Below are 18,746 nucleotides of genomic sequence, written 5' to 3'. Positions count from 1 at the left end.
TTCTGGAACTCCTTTGCTTTGCAGGTATCATTTTGTTCCCTGACATTGTGATAGCAGTAAAGATTATTCGGTCACATCTACTAAGATTTTGCCAACTAAGTCAGAATTCATCAAAATCTGGGGGCCACATACAAACAGCAGCAAAGCAATAGGGGATGCAGAGGTTGTAACTGCACCAGTGCCCCTAGACCTGAGGCACCTACATAAGGCCCTCCCTCCAGTTACTTCATTAGTGCTCTATTATGCTGGGAATACACGGGTCGATTCTGGCGCTCAATTCTGTGCCCGACCATTTTGCCCGCTCGATTTTCTTATCTTCCGCTCATTTTTTAAAATCTTTTTTTTTTTCGATTCACTTCAATGACAAATCGAGCGGCAAAACGATCAAACGGTGATCGGACATGTCGGAAACTAACCATCTTATCAGCTCACAATGGACCCGTGTATTCCCAGCACACGGAGTCGGCTAGCAGAGGAGCTCCACATATTGGGAAGTTTTTGGATCGCTTATCCCCATTGGCCCCGGTGAATGTCGAGTGGGATGGTTGCCTCTGATTGAGATGAGCTCTATTTTAATATTTTCTTGTCTGTGCAATACTTTACTTGTTCCGATTGTGAATAAAAGGGTAATACACTATAGGAGCGCGTCACTCCCTCTTGACATTTCACATAGCTCCAAGGATGGATGTTTCAGGGTGGACAATTCATGGGCGGGCCAGGTGAGAGGAGGCCTACAAAGTAAAGGAGAGCACTATGGAGTATTTGCAGCTTTCCTGGGAGGTGTGTTCTTTTTTCCCCTACAGTTTAATGCTTGCATGATCTATCCTGTTTCCATCTCCTGTCATCAGATTTACAGATTGCCCAGCAAGCTCGGGGTGAACCAGAACTCCTAGGAGTGTGTAAGGGGTTAAGAGGGATCAAAAATCCTGTGTCCGCAGAATTTCTATCATTATATACAGTAGATGAGTTTTATACATGGACTTTAAATTCAAACAGACTTTTACTTTATAGAGATCATTTCATTAGAAATAATGTTCTAAAGCAACTGGTACAATCCACTGCAGGTAAAATGACTCTTCTTAAGTTACCCATGGCCCCTGATATATTATATAAATACTGACTTCAGCAGTTCACTTGACACTGTGGAAAGGAGTAACTGAGAATTTATCTGAAACAAATGATGCAGATATTTTCAGAACAGGTCAACCTGGGTTTCTGGATTGCATTGATTACTCCCACATTAGGAGTACTAAGATAAATGTTATTAGATTTTCTGAAAATACACATCAAAAATACTTCAAGATTGCAGAAAAGTAACTGACCTTCCTCTTGTTGTTCTTTGCAAAGTCTTCAGACCTGAAAAACAACAACATTTGCCTTCTAACTCCTTGCAGTATTTTTCTGTAACTTCCATTGGACAGTTGGATGACTGTAACTGAAGTTCACTAAACATCCCGTAAGAATCTTGGATAAGAAGACATAACCTAAAAAACAAAACAGATAAGCTATGTAACAGCATATTAGTAACTATAGTGGAACAATGCAGTTGATGAGTCTAGTGTCAGGGCCAGTTCTAGACTTTTTGCCACCTGACGCAGTGCATCCCCCTCGATGTGTGTGTGTGCGTAAAGCTGCACCAGAGAGGAGAGACACATTGGGCTGTGCATTGCAGGCACCGGCACTATGCTTTCCTCCCTCTGCTTCCTTCAAGAAGGCATCTCCTTCCTGCTGGCCTGCAGCATCCTGGCTTTGATCCCCAGCATGCCAGATATGTGTTTCACGGGCGCTGCACCACTTACCCGCTCTTAGCAGATTATCAATGGGATCACCAGCCACACGTGAAGTCCTGCTTCCTCTCTACCTACAGCAGTGCCTCATGTGACCCGGCAGCACATAACAGGTCACATGAGGCACCACTGTAGCCATGGATATAGGATGCTGGACAAGTGGAAGGAGCAGGTGAGTGAAGCGGTGACGTGCTTCTAGGGAGGAAGAGACGGGGAGTGTGAGGAGGGGGACATTTGAGGAGGGGAGCCGCCTCTTGCTGCCCTCTTATTGTTGCCACCCCTAAGCACATGATTCACGTTGCTTCATGGAAGAACCGTCCCTGTCTAGTGTAAACTCTTGATATCTAATGGCAACCGAAACTTTTTATTTTGATATTAGAGAGGGCAGTGACGGTTATAACATTGATAATGTTTTTATTTCTTGTGATATAATATGTGATATATAGCCGCCTTATTTTGATCCAGTGATCAGATCTAAACAATACCATGAGCATTACACGTACATTCTATCCCGCCGTCTTAATCCACAGGGTGAAGGAAGCACTCTTCACACGAAAATGTCATGCTGTCAGATCTGTTTTATGTAGAAAATCAGACACCACATTCCATGGTTTCCTTAGTGCTGATATAGTGTGTATATATAGCACAGATTTTTTTTTCCAGTCTCTGGCTATAACATTATTTTAATAAGATCCAGTGAAGATGCATTGTGTACATCTGTTCCAAAATTGAGAGCCTTCAGGACACCATAACAGGTCACTGAAGAACAGTCTTAAACTGCCAGAAAAAGCTGTAAATAAAATTTAGAATCACGTTTTTGGTTTCAGCTGTAAATTATTTTGCTTTAGAGCTTGTGTGACACAAAGGGCAAAGCTGAATGTTCAGACACTCATGTACAGAAGCTGCAGCATATGAAGAATAGTGTTCCTGCCAAGTTAACCAATCCATTGGTACCCACCAGAAGTGGCAAATTCATGACTGGTGATGTTTTGTGCTTTTGTGTGAATCATCCAGAATGGGAGATTTTAGCTGCACAATATACCACAAAATACTTAAAGGGCATCCAAGGTGAAAATAAAGTGATGGGATAAACAATAGTATCAATCATCCGTCTCCTAAAAAATGACTTTTTTTTTTAGATATCTCACAGTTTTATTTTATATTTAAATCTAGTTTTTATGTTTTTACAGTTTCATTGTCTCTGCTCAATGACACTTTCATTACAGTATGCCAGAGCTTAAATCTATTAACTGTTAACAGCTTTTGCATTTCTTTCCTGCTCTCATAAGCCATTTACTGACAGGAAAGTGTTTTATGGCTGTAATTACTTATCAGTGAGGGTTATGCTATAGTCCGACCCAGACAGAAACTGTCACTTGCATACCTGATATTTACCTCTTTCAGGCAGAGAAAAGAAAAAAAGGAACAAGGCATAATCATTTTTGTGCTTGGCACTGTACATACACATGTCTAACTCATCATGTCACCTCGGTTGTCCTTTAAAGGAGTTTATTTATTAAATATTTACCTTATGTGTTGCATGTACTAAAACCAAAAAGAAAACACAAACACGTGTACATTTATGCTATTACAGCTTGCTAAAAAGAATCGTTTTACTTCTGAGAATTGACATGCCATTGATAGGTCAGGCAGTAAGGGCCCATTCAAACTTAGGCGATTAGTGGGCGTTTACCGCTAATTGCGAATCGCCATCAATCTATCGCTTTTTAAAGAGCTAGCGCGATGTTAAATTTATGGCAGTAATCTCACTGCCACAATCACTGCCAATTCTTGAGTAGAGCTAAATGCGAATCGTGCTATATGCAGCATTTTTTAGCATTTTCTGAGCGAACAAGATTGCAATGCATCTCAATCGCGATCGCTCAAAAAACATGAAAATGTCCAGTGAAATATACACATTGTGTAAAAATCACCCTCGTAACACGATAGTGCTAATCGCTAGTGTTTTGCAATCTTAAGTATGAATGAGGCCTTTAAGTGAACCAGAGATGAAAATAAACTAATGGGATAAACAATTTGATCCGTCGTCCTACTCCTTAAAATGACTTTTTTAGTGATCACAAAATAGGGCTTTTCGCCGACGACGTGATCCTCACCTTAACAAATCCCATGACATCCCTCTTTAAAGTAGTTGACTCACTACAAAATGTTACCAAAGCCTCATACTACAAGGTTAATACAAATAAATCCCTACTGATGTGTAAAAATATTGACAGAATAACCCTAGAATGGACAGTCCCTATAGGTATCACAATTAGAGTAGGGTAACTCATAGATAAGAGAACTGAGTAGTTAAAAGAAAGAGTCCCAATCAGGTGTCTCTTTGCTTGAGAGTCAGTGTGCATATATGCACTGAACGATAAGTGGAGGTCTTTGCTGATCCCCCACACTGGCGGATGCCAGGGTGGTGTAGCTATTCCACATAGGCAGACCCTCAAAGATAGTGGCAGTTGCCTCAGATATGTTCAGTCTCTGTATGGTGTAAGCCGAGACCTGCAATAACCCTGGTGGGGTAGGCAACTGTCACTATAAACGCTGAGGTAACAAGGTGCATAAGTGCTATTTACATAGTGTTTGTATAATGGTTATCTGACATGTTTCACCCTAAACGGCTTTTTCAAAGATTGCTGTACATATATACAATGAAAAGTAAAAGTGCACCCCCCACCAACAAAGTTTCCCCCAGCAAAAGCCCCAGTCAGAGCTGGGGGAAACTTTGCTGGGGGAAACTTTGTTGGTGGGGGGTGCACTTTTACTTTTCATTGTATATATGTACAGCAATCTTTGAAAAAGCCGTTTAGGGTGAAACATGTCAGATAACCATTATACAAACACTATGTAAATAGCACTTATGCACCTTGTTACCTCAGCGTTTATAGTGACAGTTGCCTACCCCACCAGGGTTATTGCAGGTCTCGGCTTACACCATACAGAGACTGAACATATCTGAGGCAACTGCCACTATCTTTGAGGGTCTGCCTATGTGGAATAGCTACACCACCCTGGCATCAGCCAGTGTGGGGGATCAGCAAAGACCTCCACTTATCGTTCAGTGCATATATGCACACTGACTCTCAAGCAAAGAGACACCTGATTGGGACTCTTTCTTTTAACTACTCAGTTCTCTTATCTATGAGTTACCCTACTCTAATTGTGATACCTATAGGGACTGTCCATCCTGGACCTAGTGTTGTGAGTGATATTTCCCTGGTATATGAATTCTCGGAAAGTGTGTGACAGAATAACCCTAGAACAGATCCAAAGCAAATTTCCCTTCCCAGCAACAAACTCTTCAATCCCTTACCTAGGTATTTTACTTCCACAAAACATATCAGATTTATACAAGATCAACTACTTACCAGTACTTAAGAACTTATCAAAACAAATGGAAACAATATCAAAAGTAGTGTTATCACATGCAGGTAGAGTTTCAGCCTTTAAAATGCAATTGTTTCCTAAAATTTTGTTATTTATTCAGAGCGGTTCAAATCCCTATTCCTAGAAAATTCTTTACAGATCTATATAAGACGCTAGCCCATTTCTTCTGGTAAGACAAAAAACACAGAATAGCCATAAAATATCTGCAGATCCCCAAAAAATTAGGAGGGTTTGGTATCCCATGCCTTGAAGCATATTGGCACGCCTGCATATTAGACACCAGCAAACACTGGTGGGAATCAACAGACCGAAAGCTTTGGGTTGATATAGAACTTAACCTCCTAGGAATGCCCACAAAACACTATCTCTCCTTAAACATTTTGAACTTCCCACAGGGGAAATTAACTCTCACTTCTCTCAAGACCACAATCCAGACATGGAGGTTTGCTTGCTCCACTGATGTCTCTTTAGAAGACCCCATCCCGCCTAAACTCCCTATCCTTGCTCTCCAACATGTCATCCCCAAGTTGAATTTAACAACATGGCACAATGCAGGTATCCATTATATAAACAACTTATTCAAACAAGGCAAATCCAAAGCATTCTCACACCTAAAGGAACAATATCATCTCACAGATCAAAATACTATCCAATATTTGCAAATATCTCGCCTCATCAGGAATACATCTCATCTCCTCCCCTCTTTCCCTAGATCCCTATGCTCCTTCTTAAACAGTCGATTGCCCCTTTAAGGGGGAATATCACAGTGGTACGAGCACCTAAAGCACTTAAATACTCCGCTCATAACTCTCATTAAGAATCTCTCCAAAAAATTATTCTGCGGTGGCACTTAACTCCATCTAAATTGGCGAGATTCTCTAATTCCCATAGTCCTCTTTGTTGTAGATGCCACCAAAATATAGGTACACTGGAACATCTGTTATGGGAGTGCCCCCTAATCTCTCCAATTGGGACTATTATTATCAAATTTATATCTAACAAGATCCAATCTCCTTTTATCCTCTCTCCCCATCTAGCTTTATTACATATAGGACTGGAAGAGATCCCCTTGAAACACCGTAAACACATAACGCGTACGCTCTGTGCAACCAGACAACTAATTTTACAAAATTGGGGAACACCATCAATTCCTACGCCTACACTTATCCAAGCCACAATGGAAAGCAACCTTAAGATGGAATTTATTTATAAGAACAAACTTTCCTAACATTTACTTAAACCGTGCATTACTTAGGTGGTGCAGTTTACTTGACTTTTTAGTATAAATGTAATACCTCATGCTAAAGAAACTATGTTTTTCAGTTTGAAACCTTAATAAGGAAGAGTGGGTTTCCTTCTCTTGTTCTCTTTCTTGCCTTTGCTTTCTTTTTTTTTCCTTTCTTCCTGATTAACTTTCCTTTTCCTTCTTTATTGGGAGAAACTCCTCCCTTTCTCTTAATTATGAAGGCCTGGTGGACTGGACCATCTCCAGTAGACCCCCTACCTAAGCCACTTCTCCTATAAATCAGATCATTATGTTGGGATCCATCCCCTACTTTGGGATCCCAATATTATAATTTTGCTCCTCTCACCTTGTTTCCCATAGGTAGTTGGCCTTTTGCCCCTAGGGGGATATGCGTACTTTCTCCTCCACTTAACAACGATCATAGGTGAGAATAAGTTTTAATAAGATTTAACCTCAACTTTCATAAACAACTAGTGTATCATGGGGATGCCCTATCCACCAGAACCTAAAACCAATATCTAGAGTCAACACAGTCTCATGTGACATTTCAATCAAGCACATGTATTGTGATGGCCGCTCAATAACTCAATTGTAAAAGTTGCGTTGCAATGTTTATTGCCTCATCTGCTGTATTTTTTATTATGAAACAAATCCAATAAAAACTATTTGAAAAAAAAATGACTTTTTTAGATATCTCAAGGATTTATTTTATGTATAAACATTTACAAAGCAGATTTAATGTTTCATAGTCTCTGCTCAATTGCAGTGCCTCAGAGTACCAGAGTGAAAATACATGAACTATTTACCTTTTTATCTTTTCCTCTCACAGTAAAAAGCCTGGGTATCTGCTTAAAGGGGTACTGTAGGGGGGTAAGGCGAAAAATAGTTGAACTTACCTGGGGCTTCTAATGGTCCCCCTCTTGCTAATGCAATGCTATGGGGGATTTTTATAAAATCACATCGCTCAAGTGGGATCACACCCATAACATTACATCAGCAAGAGCTTTTCAAATCACAAAGCGCTCCTAGTGGGTTCCAGGCCTCAATATCATTTTGAGTATTTTCTTGCTTGCTGGTGGCTTTAACGGGATTTTATTGATAAGGTGTGAAAATATCACCCAGGTATTCTAAAATCACCTAGACACATTTGTTAGTACTTCTACAAAAGATCACAAATAATTATATTAGAGTGATTTTTTTAAACTATTTTCTTTCATAAGTATCACAGATGTCTTCAATCCTGCAATCATTATTTCAACCTACTTAAAAAGAGAAAAGTAGTCACTTTTATACTCAATAATAAACTGCCCATCGATGCTACAATCTTGATTGTGTAATCTTACTACTTCAATGTAATATTCTGTTTACTCTTCTACTACAGCAGCAGTAAAAAGTATGTGAACCCTTTGGAATTATATGGATTTCTGCACAAATTGGTCATAAAATGTGATGTAATAGACAATCACAGTCTGCTTAAACTAATACCACACAAATAATTAAATGTTTCCATGTTTTTATTGAACACACCATGTAAACATTCACAGTGCAGAACCCTTGGATTTACTAACTGGTTGAACCTCCTTTGGCAGCAATAACTTCAACAATTTCAGTAATTTTTGACCGTTCCTCTTTACAGAACGTTTTCAAATTCAGCATTATTCTTGGGATGTCTGGTGTAACTCACTTTCTTGATGTCATGCCACAACATCTCAATCGGGATGAGGTCAGGACTCTGACTGGGCCACTCTAGAAGGCGTATTTTCTTCTGTTTAAACCATTCTGTTGTTGATTTACTTCTATGCTTTGGGTCGTTGTCCTGTTGCAACACCCATCTTCTGCTGAGCTTCAGCTGGGGGACAGATGCCCTTAAGTTTTCCTGCAAAATGTCTTGATAAACTAGGGAATTCATTTTTCCTTTAATGATAGCAATCCGTCTAGACCCTGACACAGCAAAGCAGCCCTAAACCATGATGCCCCCACCACCATACTTCACAGTTGGGATGAGGTTTTGATGTTGGTGTGCTGTGCATCATTTTCTCCTCACATAGTGTTGTGTGTACTGCTGTGGAACATCCAGGTACTCTTTTGCAAACTTTATACATGCAGCAATTTTTTGGGGACAGCAGTGGCTTACTCTGTGGTATCCTCCCATGAGCTCCATTCTTGTTTAGTGTTTTATGTATAATAGATTCGCTAACAGGGATGTTAGCATATACCAGAGACTTTTGTAAGTCTTTAGCTGACACTCTAGGATTCTTCTTCACCTCATTGAGCATTCTGCGCTGTGCTCTTGCAGTCATCTTTACAGAAAGGCCACTCCTAGGGAGAGTAGCAGCAGTGCTAAACTTTTTCCATTTATAGATAATTTGTCTTGCCATGGACTGATGAACGGCACGATTTTTGGAGTTACTTTTATAACCCTTTCCAGCTTTAAGCAAGTCAATAATTCTTAATCGTAGGTCTTCTGAAAGGTCGTTTGTGGCAGGCATCATTCACATCAGGCAATGCTTCTTGGGAAAAGCAAACCCAAAACTTGTGTGTGTTTTTCATAGGGTCGGACAGCTGTAACCAACTCCTCCAATCTCATCTCATTGATTGGACTTCCATTTCGGTCCGCTGGGTTCAATTGATTCAATTGGTTAACACCAGATCCATTCGCATGCATTCCATTTGCACAGTATCCATTCCATTCCAGCGAATGGACGGCTTTTAACACAAGTGTGAACTGATCCTTAATCTATTGCAATTTTTACAGTAATGCTGGATTGCTGCAAAATGTAATCTGGCATCAATTTCTCTTTGTACTTTGTAAATCACATGGTCACACCTTACTGATCTCACACCAGCTGCATCCTGAGAATTTTTTTTCTTTTGTTGTCATTACCACTCATCCTTTATTTGACCACTTCACCTCTAGATCTGTATTTTTACAGGGCAATAGGTGTATACACAGTACACACATCCCTCGATGAATGTGAAGAGTGAGTTGTGACCTTTTTCATTAGTGGGTAGGTGGCGAGTTACATGCCACACTCACAGTGGGTGGGTAGGACCAGATGATCAAAACCCACGTATGTGGTAACACCCTCTTTGGATAAGGGGGCAGCGAGTGTGTGTGTATATATACTCTGATGGCTTCTGGTATACACAATGCATATACAGATGTGCTGCTTTGTTCTCTGCATATTTATTCGTACTGGGAGGAAAGATAAGCAGGAGGCATTTCACTACATGTGGCAGCAGGAACTACAAGAGCAGCTTCCCAGTATTCTCCAACCTAAAAGATTACAGCAGAGGAGGATTCTGACATCAGAGGACACTGCACACGATAGACTGAAACAAGAAAAAAAACATAATCCTAGTTTTATCTGATGAAAATCTAGCATATGTGCAGGGCCAGCTCAATGTTCAATGAGGCCCCGAGGGAAAAGGTAACCTGGAGGTACTCCCAGCAAATTCAGCCCCCAGGGCCCCTAAGCAGGCTGCCTCCCCCTAATCTTCCCCTCGACTCCTCTGTGCTCCCTGGGGCCCTGCACAATAGCAGCATTGTATCTCACCTGTTCCAGCAGCTTGTGTGCTGATCTCTGTCTTCTTCCCGCAGCCTGCCTATTGTGACTTGGCGCATACTATGACGAAGGGCACAAACGGACAGAACAACCAGACAGCCGCCAGGACAGGTGAGATACAATGCTGCTATCATGCTGGGTACGCACAGATGAATAATACTTAAGGGGGGAGATCAGGGGTCTGGCATTACGGGGGGCGGGGGGGCCTGGGGCACTTGCCCCCCTTGCCTTAATGGAAGTGCCGGCCCTGCGTGTGAGTGTAGCTTTAATTACATGCGTGGAACATGCATGCTGCAAATGGAGTCAGTATACTAAAGCTGCACCACTAAACTGACGCATTGACTCTGAAGATATTACAGGCAGATGACAATAACCATTTTCAAAAGTTAGAGGGTATGTTTTTGTTGCGGGAAGATACCATCTAGATTTACTAGATGTTTCCCTAATACTCTGCTGTAGTGATGGTCATACACAGAACAAACACTCACCTCAATGATCCATTAAAACGGAACTGTAAATTTGTTAAAAGCAAACAGTTTCACTTTCCTGGGGCTTCCCGAAGCCCCCAGCAGCCGTCCTGTGCCCTCGCCGGTCCTGCCCGAGCCTCCGTTCTCCAGTGCGAGCTACTATCATTACCGCCGACTTGCACCTGCGCGCTCCGAGCAATGCGACGCTTTCTTCGCGTCCCCGCCCGCTACAGCTGCTCATTGCCTGGGGCGCGCAGGCGCAGTTGCCGTCCACTTGTAAGTCGGTGGTAATGAAAGTAGCTCGCTCGGGCAGGACCGGCGAGGGCACAGGACAGCTGCTGGGGGCTTTGGGAAGCCGCAGGTAAGTGAAACTGTTTGCTTTTAACGAACTTACAGTTCCGCTTTTAATAGATCAAACTGACACTTCAAGCAACCTTGCAAGTTTGCCTTAAAGAGAACCCGAGGTGGGTTTGAAGAATATTATCTGCATACAGAGACTGGATCTGCCTATACAGCCCAGCCTCTGTTGCTATCCCAAGCCCCCCTAAGGTCCCCCTGCACTCTGCAATCCCTCATAAATCACAGCCACGCTGCTGACAAACAGCTTGTCAGAGCTGGCTGTGTTTATCTCTATAGTGTCAGTCTGCTGCTCTCCCCGCCTCCTGCAGAACTCCAGTCCCCACCTGCATCCCTTCCCTCCCTGCTGATTGGAGGGAAGGGATGGGGGCAGGGACCGGAGCTATGCAGGAGGCGGGGGAGCAGCTGAGATTGACACTACAGATGTAAACACAGCCTCACAGCAAAGCTGTAATTTATGAGGGATTGCAGAGTGCAGGGGGACCTTAGTGGGGTTTGGGATAGCAACAGAGGCTGGGCTGTATAGGCAGATCCAGCCTCTGTATGCAGATAACATTCTTTAAACACACCTCGGGTTCTCTTTAACATGATGGATCTGAGCCATCTGGAAGATCTGTTTATTGATCAGCCATGCCAGAAGAATTAGAGCCGGTTCACACTTAGCACTTTGCCCGCGATTGCGTTCGGCTCCACGATTTGCAGGCAAAATCTTGCGATTCAGCGCAATTTGCGCTTGTGATTCCCGTTCAATAGAACAGAAATCACAGAACAATCGCCCCCAATATGCTGCATGCAGCACGTTTGCGATTAATAGGATATCGCAACAGCTGCAGTGTGACTATATCCATAGGGATACATTGTAGCAGCGCTTTAATCGCCCCAATGTGAACCAGCCCATTGAATCTGTGGTAATTAATGGAGTGCAAGGGTGCTATTCATGTATTTTGTACCCATTTAATTTATAGGTTGTTCTGTGTATAGACATGTTCTCATTTACATCCACACTTGTACAACCGCATGCCATAATTGGCCACATTTAGGGTCCATTCACATTTCAGCGGGAATCCCGCTGAAGGCAAACCGCTAGTGGTTTTCAAAAACTGCTAGCATATGTAACACTATGGCAGTGTTCTCACTGCTGCGTTTGTGGTTAGCGTTAACCGCAAACGTGTTACATGCAGCGGTTTGCCGGCGATTCCGGAGCGATCACGATTAGCATTTATAGAACCGCTAATTGCGATCGCTCCCAAAATCGCTACAGTGTCCAGTAATTTTTCTGCGTTAATCGTGGAAAAATTACTCCGGCAAAAAACTAGCGGTAATCACCGCCGTTTTGCGGTTTTCGGTGTGAACGGAGTCTTAAAATGCAGTTCTTAGATTTTGAGGGGACAAGTATCACCTCCTCCTATACTCCCAAATGTTACATCAGCAGGACTGTGGGAATTCCAGGCATGGCACATCATCAGCACTATGAAGTCATCATAAAAATGATGGGCATCTGCAGACTGGAGCCATACATACATACCGTACAGTAAAGGAAGCTTCCAAATTGTTCTGTGTGTTTGAGAGACAGGTGTAAAGAGAACACATTCCTGAGTGTTACCTCAGATGGATTAGGGAATTCCAGAGGCAGGCAATTCCAGAAAGCAGCACAAGGCTCTACTTACTGGCAATGAGGTCATCAACACTCTGGCCAGAGGTCAAACTGGCCACACACTTCCTATTAACCAAATATTTGCCTAAACTATTCATAGCTTCTCCAATCATTGAGGGTGGGTGCACACATAACATAACATAACATAGCATAACATAACATGAAAGGCAGCATTTTGTGTCATGTTTTCATTTAATGTTGTGTGTTTGTGTGTTTTTACTGCGTTTTTGTTGCATTTGTGTTTTTTCTCACCGCAGATGCGTTTTTCAAGCACTGGCATGCGTTTCGCATATACAAAACGCATATGCTTTTTCATGCATTTTAAAATTGCATTTTAAGCAAATTAATAGGAAGACAACACGAAGCAGAAATACATCACAAAACAATTTTTTTTAACAAAAACGCATGAAAACCGCATACCATTGCATTCCCATTGACCTTCATTATGAGTGTTTTTGAACAGTATGCAACAAAACCAGCGTTCTGGAAAATGCACGCATAGAAAATGCATATGCGTTTTTTCCTGCAGCCCATAAACTTCCATTAGCAGCAAAAATGCAGTGTTTTCCGCAACGCTAGCGTTTCTGCTATGTGTGCACCCAGCCTGAAGAAGTTTTTAATCAGGATGATAACATTTATTGGCTAACTTAAAGGACATCCAAGGTGAAAACAAACTGATGAGAAAAACAATTGCATCTATCCTCCTTCACCTAAAAATGACTTTTTTTTTTTTAGATACCACCCAGTTTTATTTTATATTTAAATCTATCTTAATGACTCCTTCATTGAAGTATGTCAGAGCTCAAATCTGTGAATTTTTGACCCTTTTTATCTCTTTCCTGCTCTCAGAAGACAGTTTCTGACAGGGAAGTGTTCTACAGCTGTAATTACTTATCAGTGAGGGTTATGGTATAGTCTGACCCAGTTCGACCCGGTCTCGAAATGGTCACTTGCAAACCTGATGTTTAACTCTTTCAGGCAGAGAAAGAAAAAAAAGGAACACAGCCTAGTTATTTGTGTGCTTGGCACTGCACATACACATGTCTATCTCATCATGTCACGTCACCTCGGTTGTCCTTTAAAGTGACTCTGTAACAAAAATTACAACGTTTTTTCTACCATCCTACAAGTTCCTAAACCTATTCTAATCTGTTCTGGCTCACTGCAGCACTTTGTACTATCACGGGCTCTGTAATAAATCAATGTATCTTTCCCCTGTCAGACTTGTCGGCCTGTGTCTGGAAGGCTGCCAACTCTTCCGTGCTGGACTGTTCCTCTATGCACACTTCAGTGTGTGTTTTATTTACATAAGCCAGCAGCTTCTCTGCTATCTTATCAGTGATAGAAGAGAGCTGGATAAAAATCCTCCTCTGTTAGGCTGTGAAAGTAGCTGGCTGACACATACTGAGGAATTACAAACACAGGCAGAGCTGTCTGCAGGAAGCCTGTCACTTCGGTGCATGAGAGAAGAAGGGGACAGAAGGTAAACACACAAATGATCTTTTGAGATTCAAAAGGAAAGCTGTATACAGCCTGCTTGTGTATGGATGTATTTTCTGTGTGTGGACATATTGTACATCAATCTACTTCCTGTTTTGGTGGCCATTTTGTTTGTTTATAAACAAACTTTTTCAAACTGTTTTTGACTACTTTTAATGCGGCGGGGAGCGGCGAAATTGTGACAGAGGGTAATAGGAGATGTCCCCTAACACACTGGTATGTTTACTTTTGTGCGATTTTAACAATACAGATTCTCTTTAAAAGCATAAGAGTAAGCTTTTGGCCATTAGGCCTTCTTCAGACAGACACAGCTCATATACAATCATTAAGGAATGACTCTCTTATTCTTACTGTTCTGAAATGATGAACTTCTTGCACATGTGAAGCTGAATGGACTAACTATTCAGGATTTCACTAAACAGTGTCATTAAATTAATTTGAAAACATTGGAAAATAGTGCAGAAAACTTGGGAACCTAATGGATCTTGCAAACCTGGACTAGAATTTTTAAAGTATTAAGTGACAAAAGTTTGTAATGCTCAAATCAGAGTCAAATCAGAACAATTGCATGACTGCAGTTCTGTGAATGCACTAGTAGTAGTGAGAATATTTGTATTCATAAAAGTATGCTGTACCAGGATTTTTTATTTTTTTTTATTAAGAAGCAGGGTTGCTCGGGTAGTACTTTTTATACCCGCCCGAATCCGGGTACCCAGATACCCGGATCCAATTCGGGTATCTGGATCCGACCTTGCGGATATCCAACCAAATTTCCCGCGGGTACTCGACCTTTTCGGGTACCCGGATAGAAAAACGGAAGTGTCCTTTGAATAGCTTTAAAAAGGGTTTTTAGGGTAAATGATGCATGTAGCATCATGTTTTTTTTAAAGGGAAACACTGATTTATTATTTGGTGGACATAATTGACAGCTTTTTTTTTTCTTTTCATTTTAACATCAGGACTATGTTCCAGACAGCGGTCGTGCAGCCCACATTGTGTCCAAAGTCCAATCGCACAACTGGGAAATGACAGTTTTCAGCCAAGACACCTCCAAAAAATGACACCGCAATTGTGTTTTGGTTTGAATATAGGTGGTGGTATCAGCAGCAGTGGCCTGTGGCACCGTGGCGGTGGGAGCCAGCACCAGCTTGCTTCAGCCTCTTGAACTCCTCATGCTCAACAACATGTTTTTTGGCCAGATGGGTGATGAAGCTGGAGGTGCCATACTTGTAGGGGTCACAACCTCTGCTCAACTGTAGTTTGCACACATTGCATATGACAAACTTGCTGTCCAATGAGGGCAGAGTGAAAAACCACCAGATTGGGGAGGTGAAGATTCCCCTGTGGGATGCTGCGGCTTTTCTCCCTGTGGCGGTTGGGGGTTGAGTGGTGCAGCTGTTGGTAGCGGCAGAAGGATATGGTGGGTCCCGCATTCCACGGCCACTGTCTGCAATACTGATCCTCCGTGCCAAACCCACCGACGCATCCTCCTCCTCCTCCTCCTCCTCAGAGCTGACATCCCCATCAACATTATACCCCCTCCCCCCCCCCCCCCCTCAAAACCCAGAACATCCTCTTCAAACTCCTTGCGGCTAACAGCCCTGAGTTCAATCGTGGCACCTGAAGCGAAAAGCTCGCTGACTGAGGGTAGGCTGCTTGCTGGGGTCGACACAGACACGGCAGACCTTCTGAGGGTGGCCGTAATGTTGCTCCCTGTCCTCTTGCCCTTGCTGCCCCTCCCTTGGCTGCCGGTGCCAGCAGACATAGTACAACTTATACGTGATGATGTCACCAGATGATGTGGGGTACTTTTACTTTAATGAAATCGGAGTTGGACTTTAAATCAAATCAGCACGGAGTGACAGACCGCAGAGTAGAGGACAGACAGCGCACACTATCTGTCTACACACTGACAATGCTCAGCACAGCAGCACTGCAGTAATCTGTAGTAAGCTAACACAGTACTACTCTCTCTAACAACTAACTGTAGTACTAACTATATAATACAATACAATAACACAGTAATCCTATTCCCTCCCTAACCTATACTGTCCTGCTGGCTTGCACAGCACACACAGACAGGACATAACTGAGTGAATGAAATCAAACAATTACACTAGCTAGCTAAAAAAAAAACCAATAGAACAATAGTGTAGTGAAGGTGTTTAGCACTCAAAGCTTTAGGTTTATCACTGTATACCGGCATCACTTGCTAAGCCAACAGCACTGGAGCAAGTCTGTCAGTGACCAGCCAGCCAGCCACACAAGCAAGGACGATCTGTCTCATCATGCCAGCCCTCTATTACACAGGGGGGCTGGCCAGGGTTCCCTTCTGTGATTGGGTGCAAGGGCTTAGGCTGGGAGGCCTCTGATTAGCTCAATGAGGTCAGGTGGGGCTGGCCAGAGTTCCCCTCTGTGATTGGTTGCTAGGGCTTCTGCTGGAAGCCCTCTGATTGGCTGGGAGCCCTCCGATTGGCTCAATGACATCATCTCCCTTGTTACAGTACCCGGATCCGGATATCCGCAGCCAGATACCCGCATAGAGCTATCCGGATATTGGCCCAGGTATCTGGAATCCGGATCCGACCCGGATAGCGGAAAATGGTCGGATACCCGGGTTAATCCGTGTACCCGGGATCTGGATGAGCATCCCTGTTAAGAAGTTGTTACTGTGGGTGCATTGCAATAGAACAAACTGTAATGCATCACTCCAGCAACTCTCACTGTGATCCTAGCCTACAAACCTTTCAGCACTTTCAGCAATTGAAAAAGTACTAAAAAAAGTTTTTAGCTTGGTGGGAGCTTTAAAGGTATTTTATTTGTAAGGTTTGAAATGTTCTCTGGTTAAAACTCAGGAGAAAAGTTAATAGGATATGAACCGGTAATTGAAAAGTAAATTTAAATGCACAGAAATGTGTCACAATGCAAAGCATTTTTCTTTTCAGGCTCGGGGCAGAGACATTTTCATTTTTAATACCGCACTCCCATTGACTTGCATTAAAATCATAGTAAAATGAAAAATTACTTTGCCGCAATTTTATTGTGATTTTAATGCAAGTCAATGAGGGCATGTTTTAAAAAAAAAATGGACTGAAAAGCCCTCTGCAATGTGTTTCTGCCCTAAGTGATGGTTCACACTCGGAACACAAATCGCGAATTTGCATTGCAATTTTGTCACAAATTGCATTTGTGAATTCCGTTCAACACAACGAGAATCACATCACAGTCGCCCCCAAAGGGCAGCATGCAGCACATTTGCAATTTATGCAAATAACAAAAGCTGCAGTGAGACTGATTCCATAGGGATACATTAGCAACAGCACTTTGCTGATTGCCAGTGATCAGTAAAGTGATGAAAAGTGCCCAAGTGTGAACCAGCCCTCAGGCTACTTTCACACTGCTGCATTGCGGTACGTTGCGGAAGACAATATAATCGCTTTGCTGACGAGTTGCAATTACATCGTAATGGTATGTAGTTGGCATTAATGCAATGCATGCAGTGCGTTGCCACATAGCATGCTCCTTAACGTTAAAGATATTTTACATGTACTGTATGCATCACTGTATACATTGCACTGCAGGCATTACGTGTGATGTGGCTTTACATCACTGTTGCGTTGCCATCCTGGTTTTCTGCCGAATCCAACTCCCTAGTCTGAAAGTAGCCTTAGGCTACGTACTTACCTCCCGACACGTCCAGTGACATCACCTTGATGATGGTTGTCAAGCGACACTTATTCCTGCTCATGATGTCATGTGACTACACGACTGGTGCAAACAGAAAGTAAGTGATTATGGTACTTTGCGCAGAGTCGTCGGGGATTTTAAAGATCCGATCCACCATGTCCGTCGCATAACGATATGCGATCACTGCTTTAAACTATGTTGTTCAGTGTCGGGTAACATTGACGCAAATATCGCCTCATGGGTACGAGACTTAAGATTCAGACACTATTCCAACCAGAATACGCAGCTGGTATGTTTAAAAAACTAAAGAAATAATAAAAAAAATTGTGCTATAAATTCTTTATCTTTTCATGAGCAGTCTCTAGACTCACTTTTACCTCAGAAATCTATTTTTAATAATGTTTTTATTTGTATAAACAAATAAGCAGCACTCCCATAAGAGTATGAGGGTAGATTCATTATTACTAGACATAGACCTTCATGGAAAATGTTTCACTGACAGCCAGGGCCATCTATAGTCTTTTGGTGCCCAAGGCAATGCTATCTGCCCACTTCCAGAGCTGCCCTCTAAAAACTGTCAGGAACTCAGAGGAGGCAGCAGTCTTTCAGGTACTGGTTTATACAGGATTTCCTCTTTTCATTCTAGCATTTAATTTGCATTTGTGAATGCAGCAATAATTGTCTTGAAAGAGGGTATTTGAAAGTGGTCCAGGACAAGGCCAGTGATATCCACTACAGAAAAAAGTCTTTAATGCTGTTTTGTCTGGTGGTCCAAACATCACAGCTATCCAATATTGGCTTTAGCCCTTGTTCTTTCCATACAAAGATCTCTCCAAATTATCTGAATTGTTAATCACATCTATTATAGATGATGACATCCCCAATTCTATACAATGTTACTTCACATTCTTATGTTGTTTTTGCACTACTTTGCCTGCACTGTTTACAGCAGTGAGTCCCTTCCCATCTTTACCTCCAAGATATTCAGCCTTTCTGGGATGCTGTTTTTCTATTCACTCATGTTGCCAGTTAACCTAATTAGTTGTGAGATTTTTTTTTCCTTTATTCTTTCTTTACAATTCC

At 42.2% G+C, this 18,746-nt stretch overlaps 1 protein-coding gene across 1 annotated transcript in view; it reads right to left on the bottom strand.

The window, feature by feature from the left end:
- SPIDR (scaffold protein involved in DNA repair) overlaps positions 1 to 18,746 on the bottom strand; it is a 651,436-nt gene that overhangs the window by 114,670 nt on the left and 518,020 nt on the right. The window contains exon 11 of the mRNA XM_068237354.1: positions 1,323 to 1,484. Coding sequence (XP_068093455.1) covers positions 1,323 to 1,484 — 162 coding nt within the window. The remainder of the gene's footprint in view (positions 1 to 1,322; positions 1,485 to 18,746) is intronic.

This window comes from Hyperolius riggenbachi, chromosome 5 (genome assembly GCF_040937935.1).
Source record: "Hyperolius riggenbachi isolate aHypRig1 chromosome 5, aHypRig1.pri, whole genome shotgun sequence".
Classification (NCBI taxonomy): domain Eukaryota; kingdom Metazoa; phylum Chordata; class Amphibia; order Anura; family Hyperoliidae; genus Hyperolius; species Hyperolius riggenbachi.
Note: the sequence above shows the minus strand (reverse complement) of the source record. Positions and strands in the feature narration are given on the sequence as shown.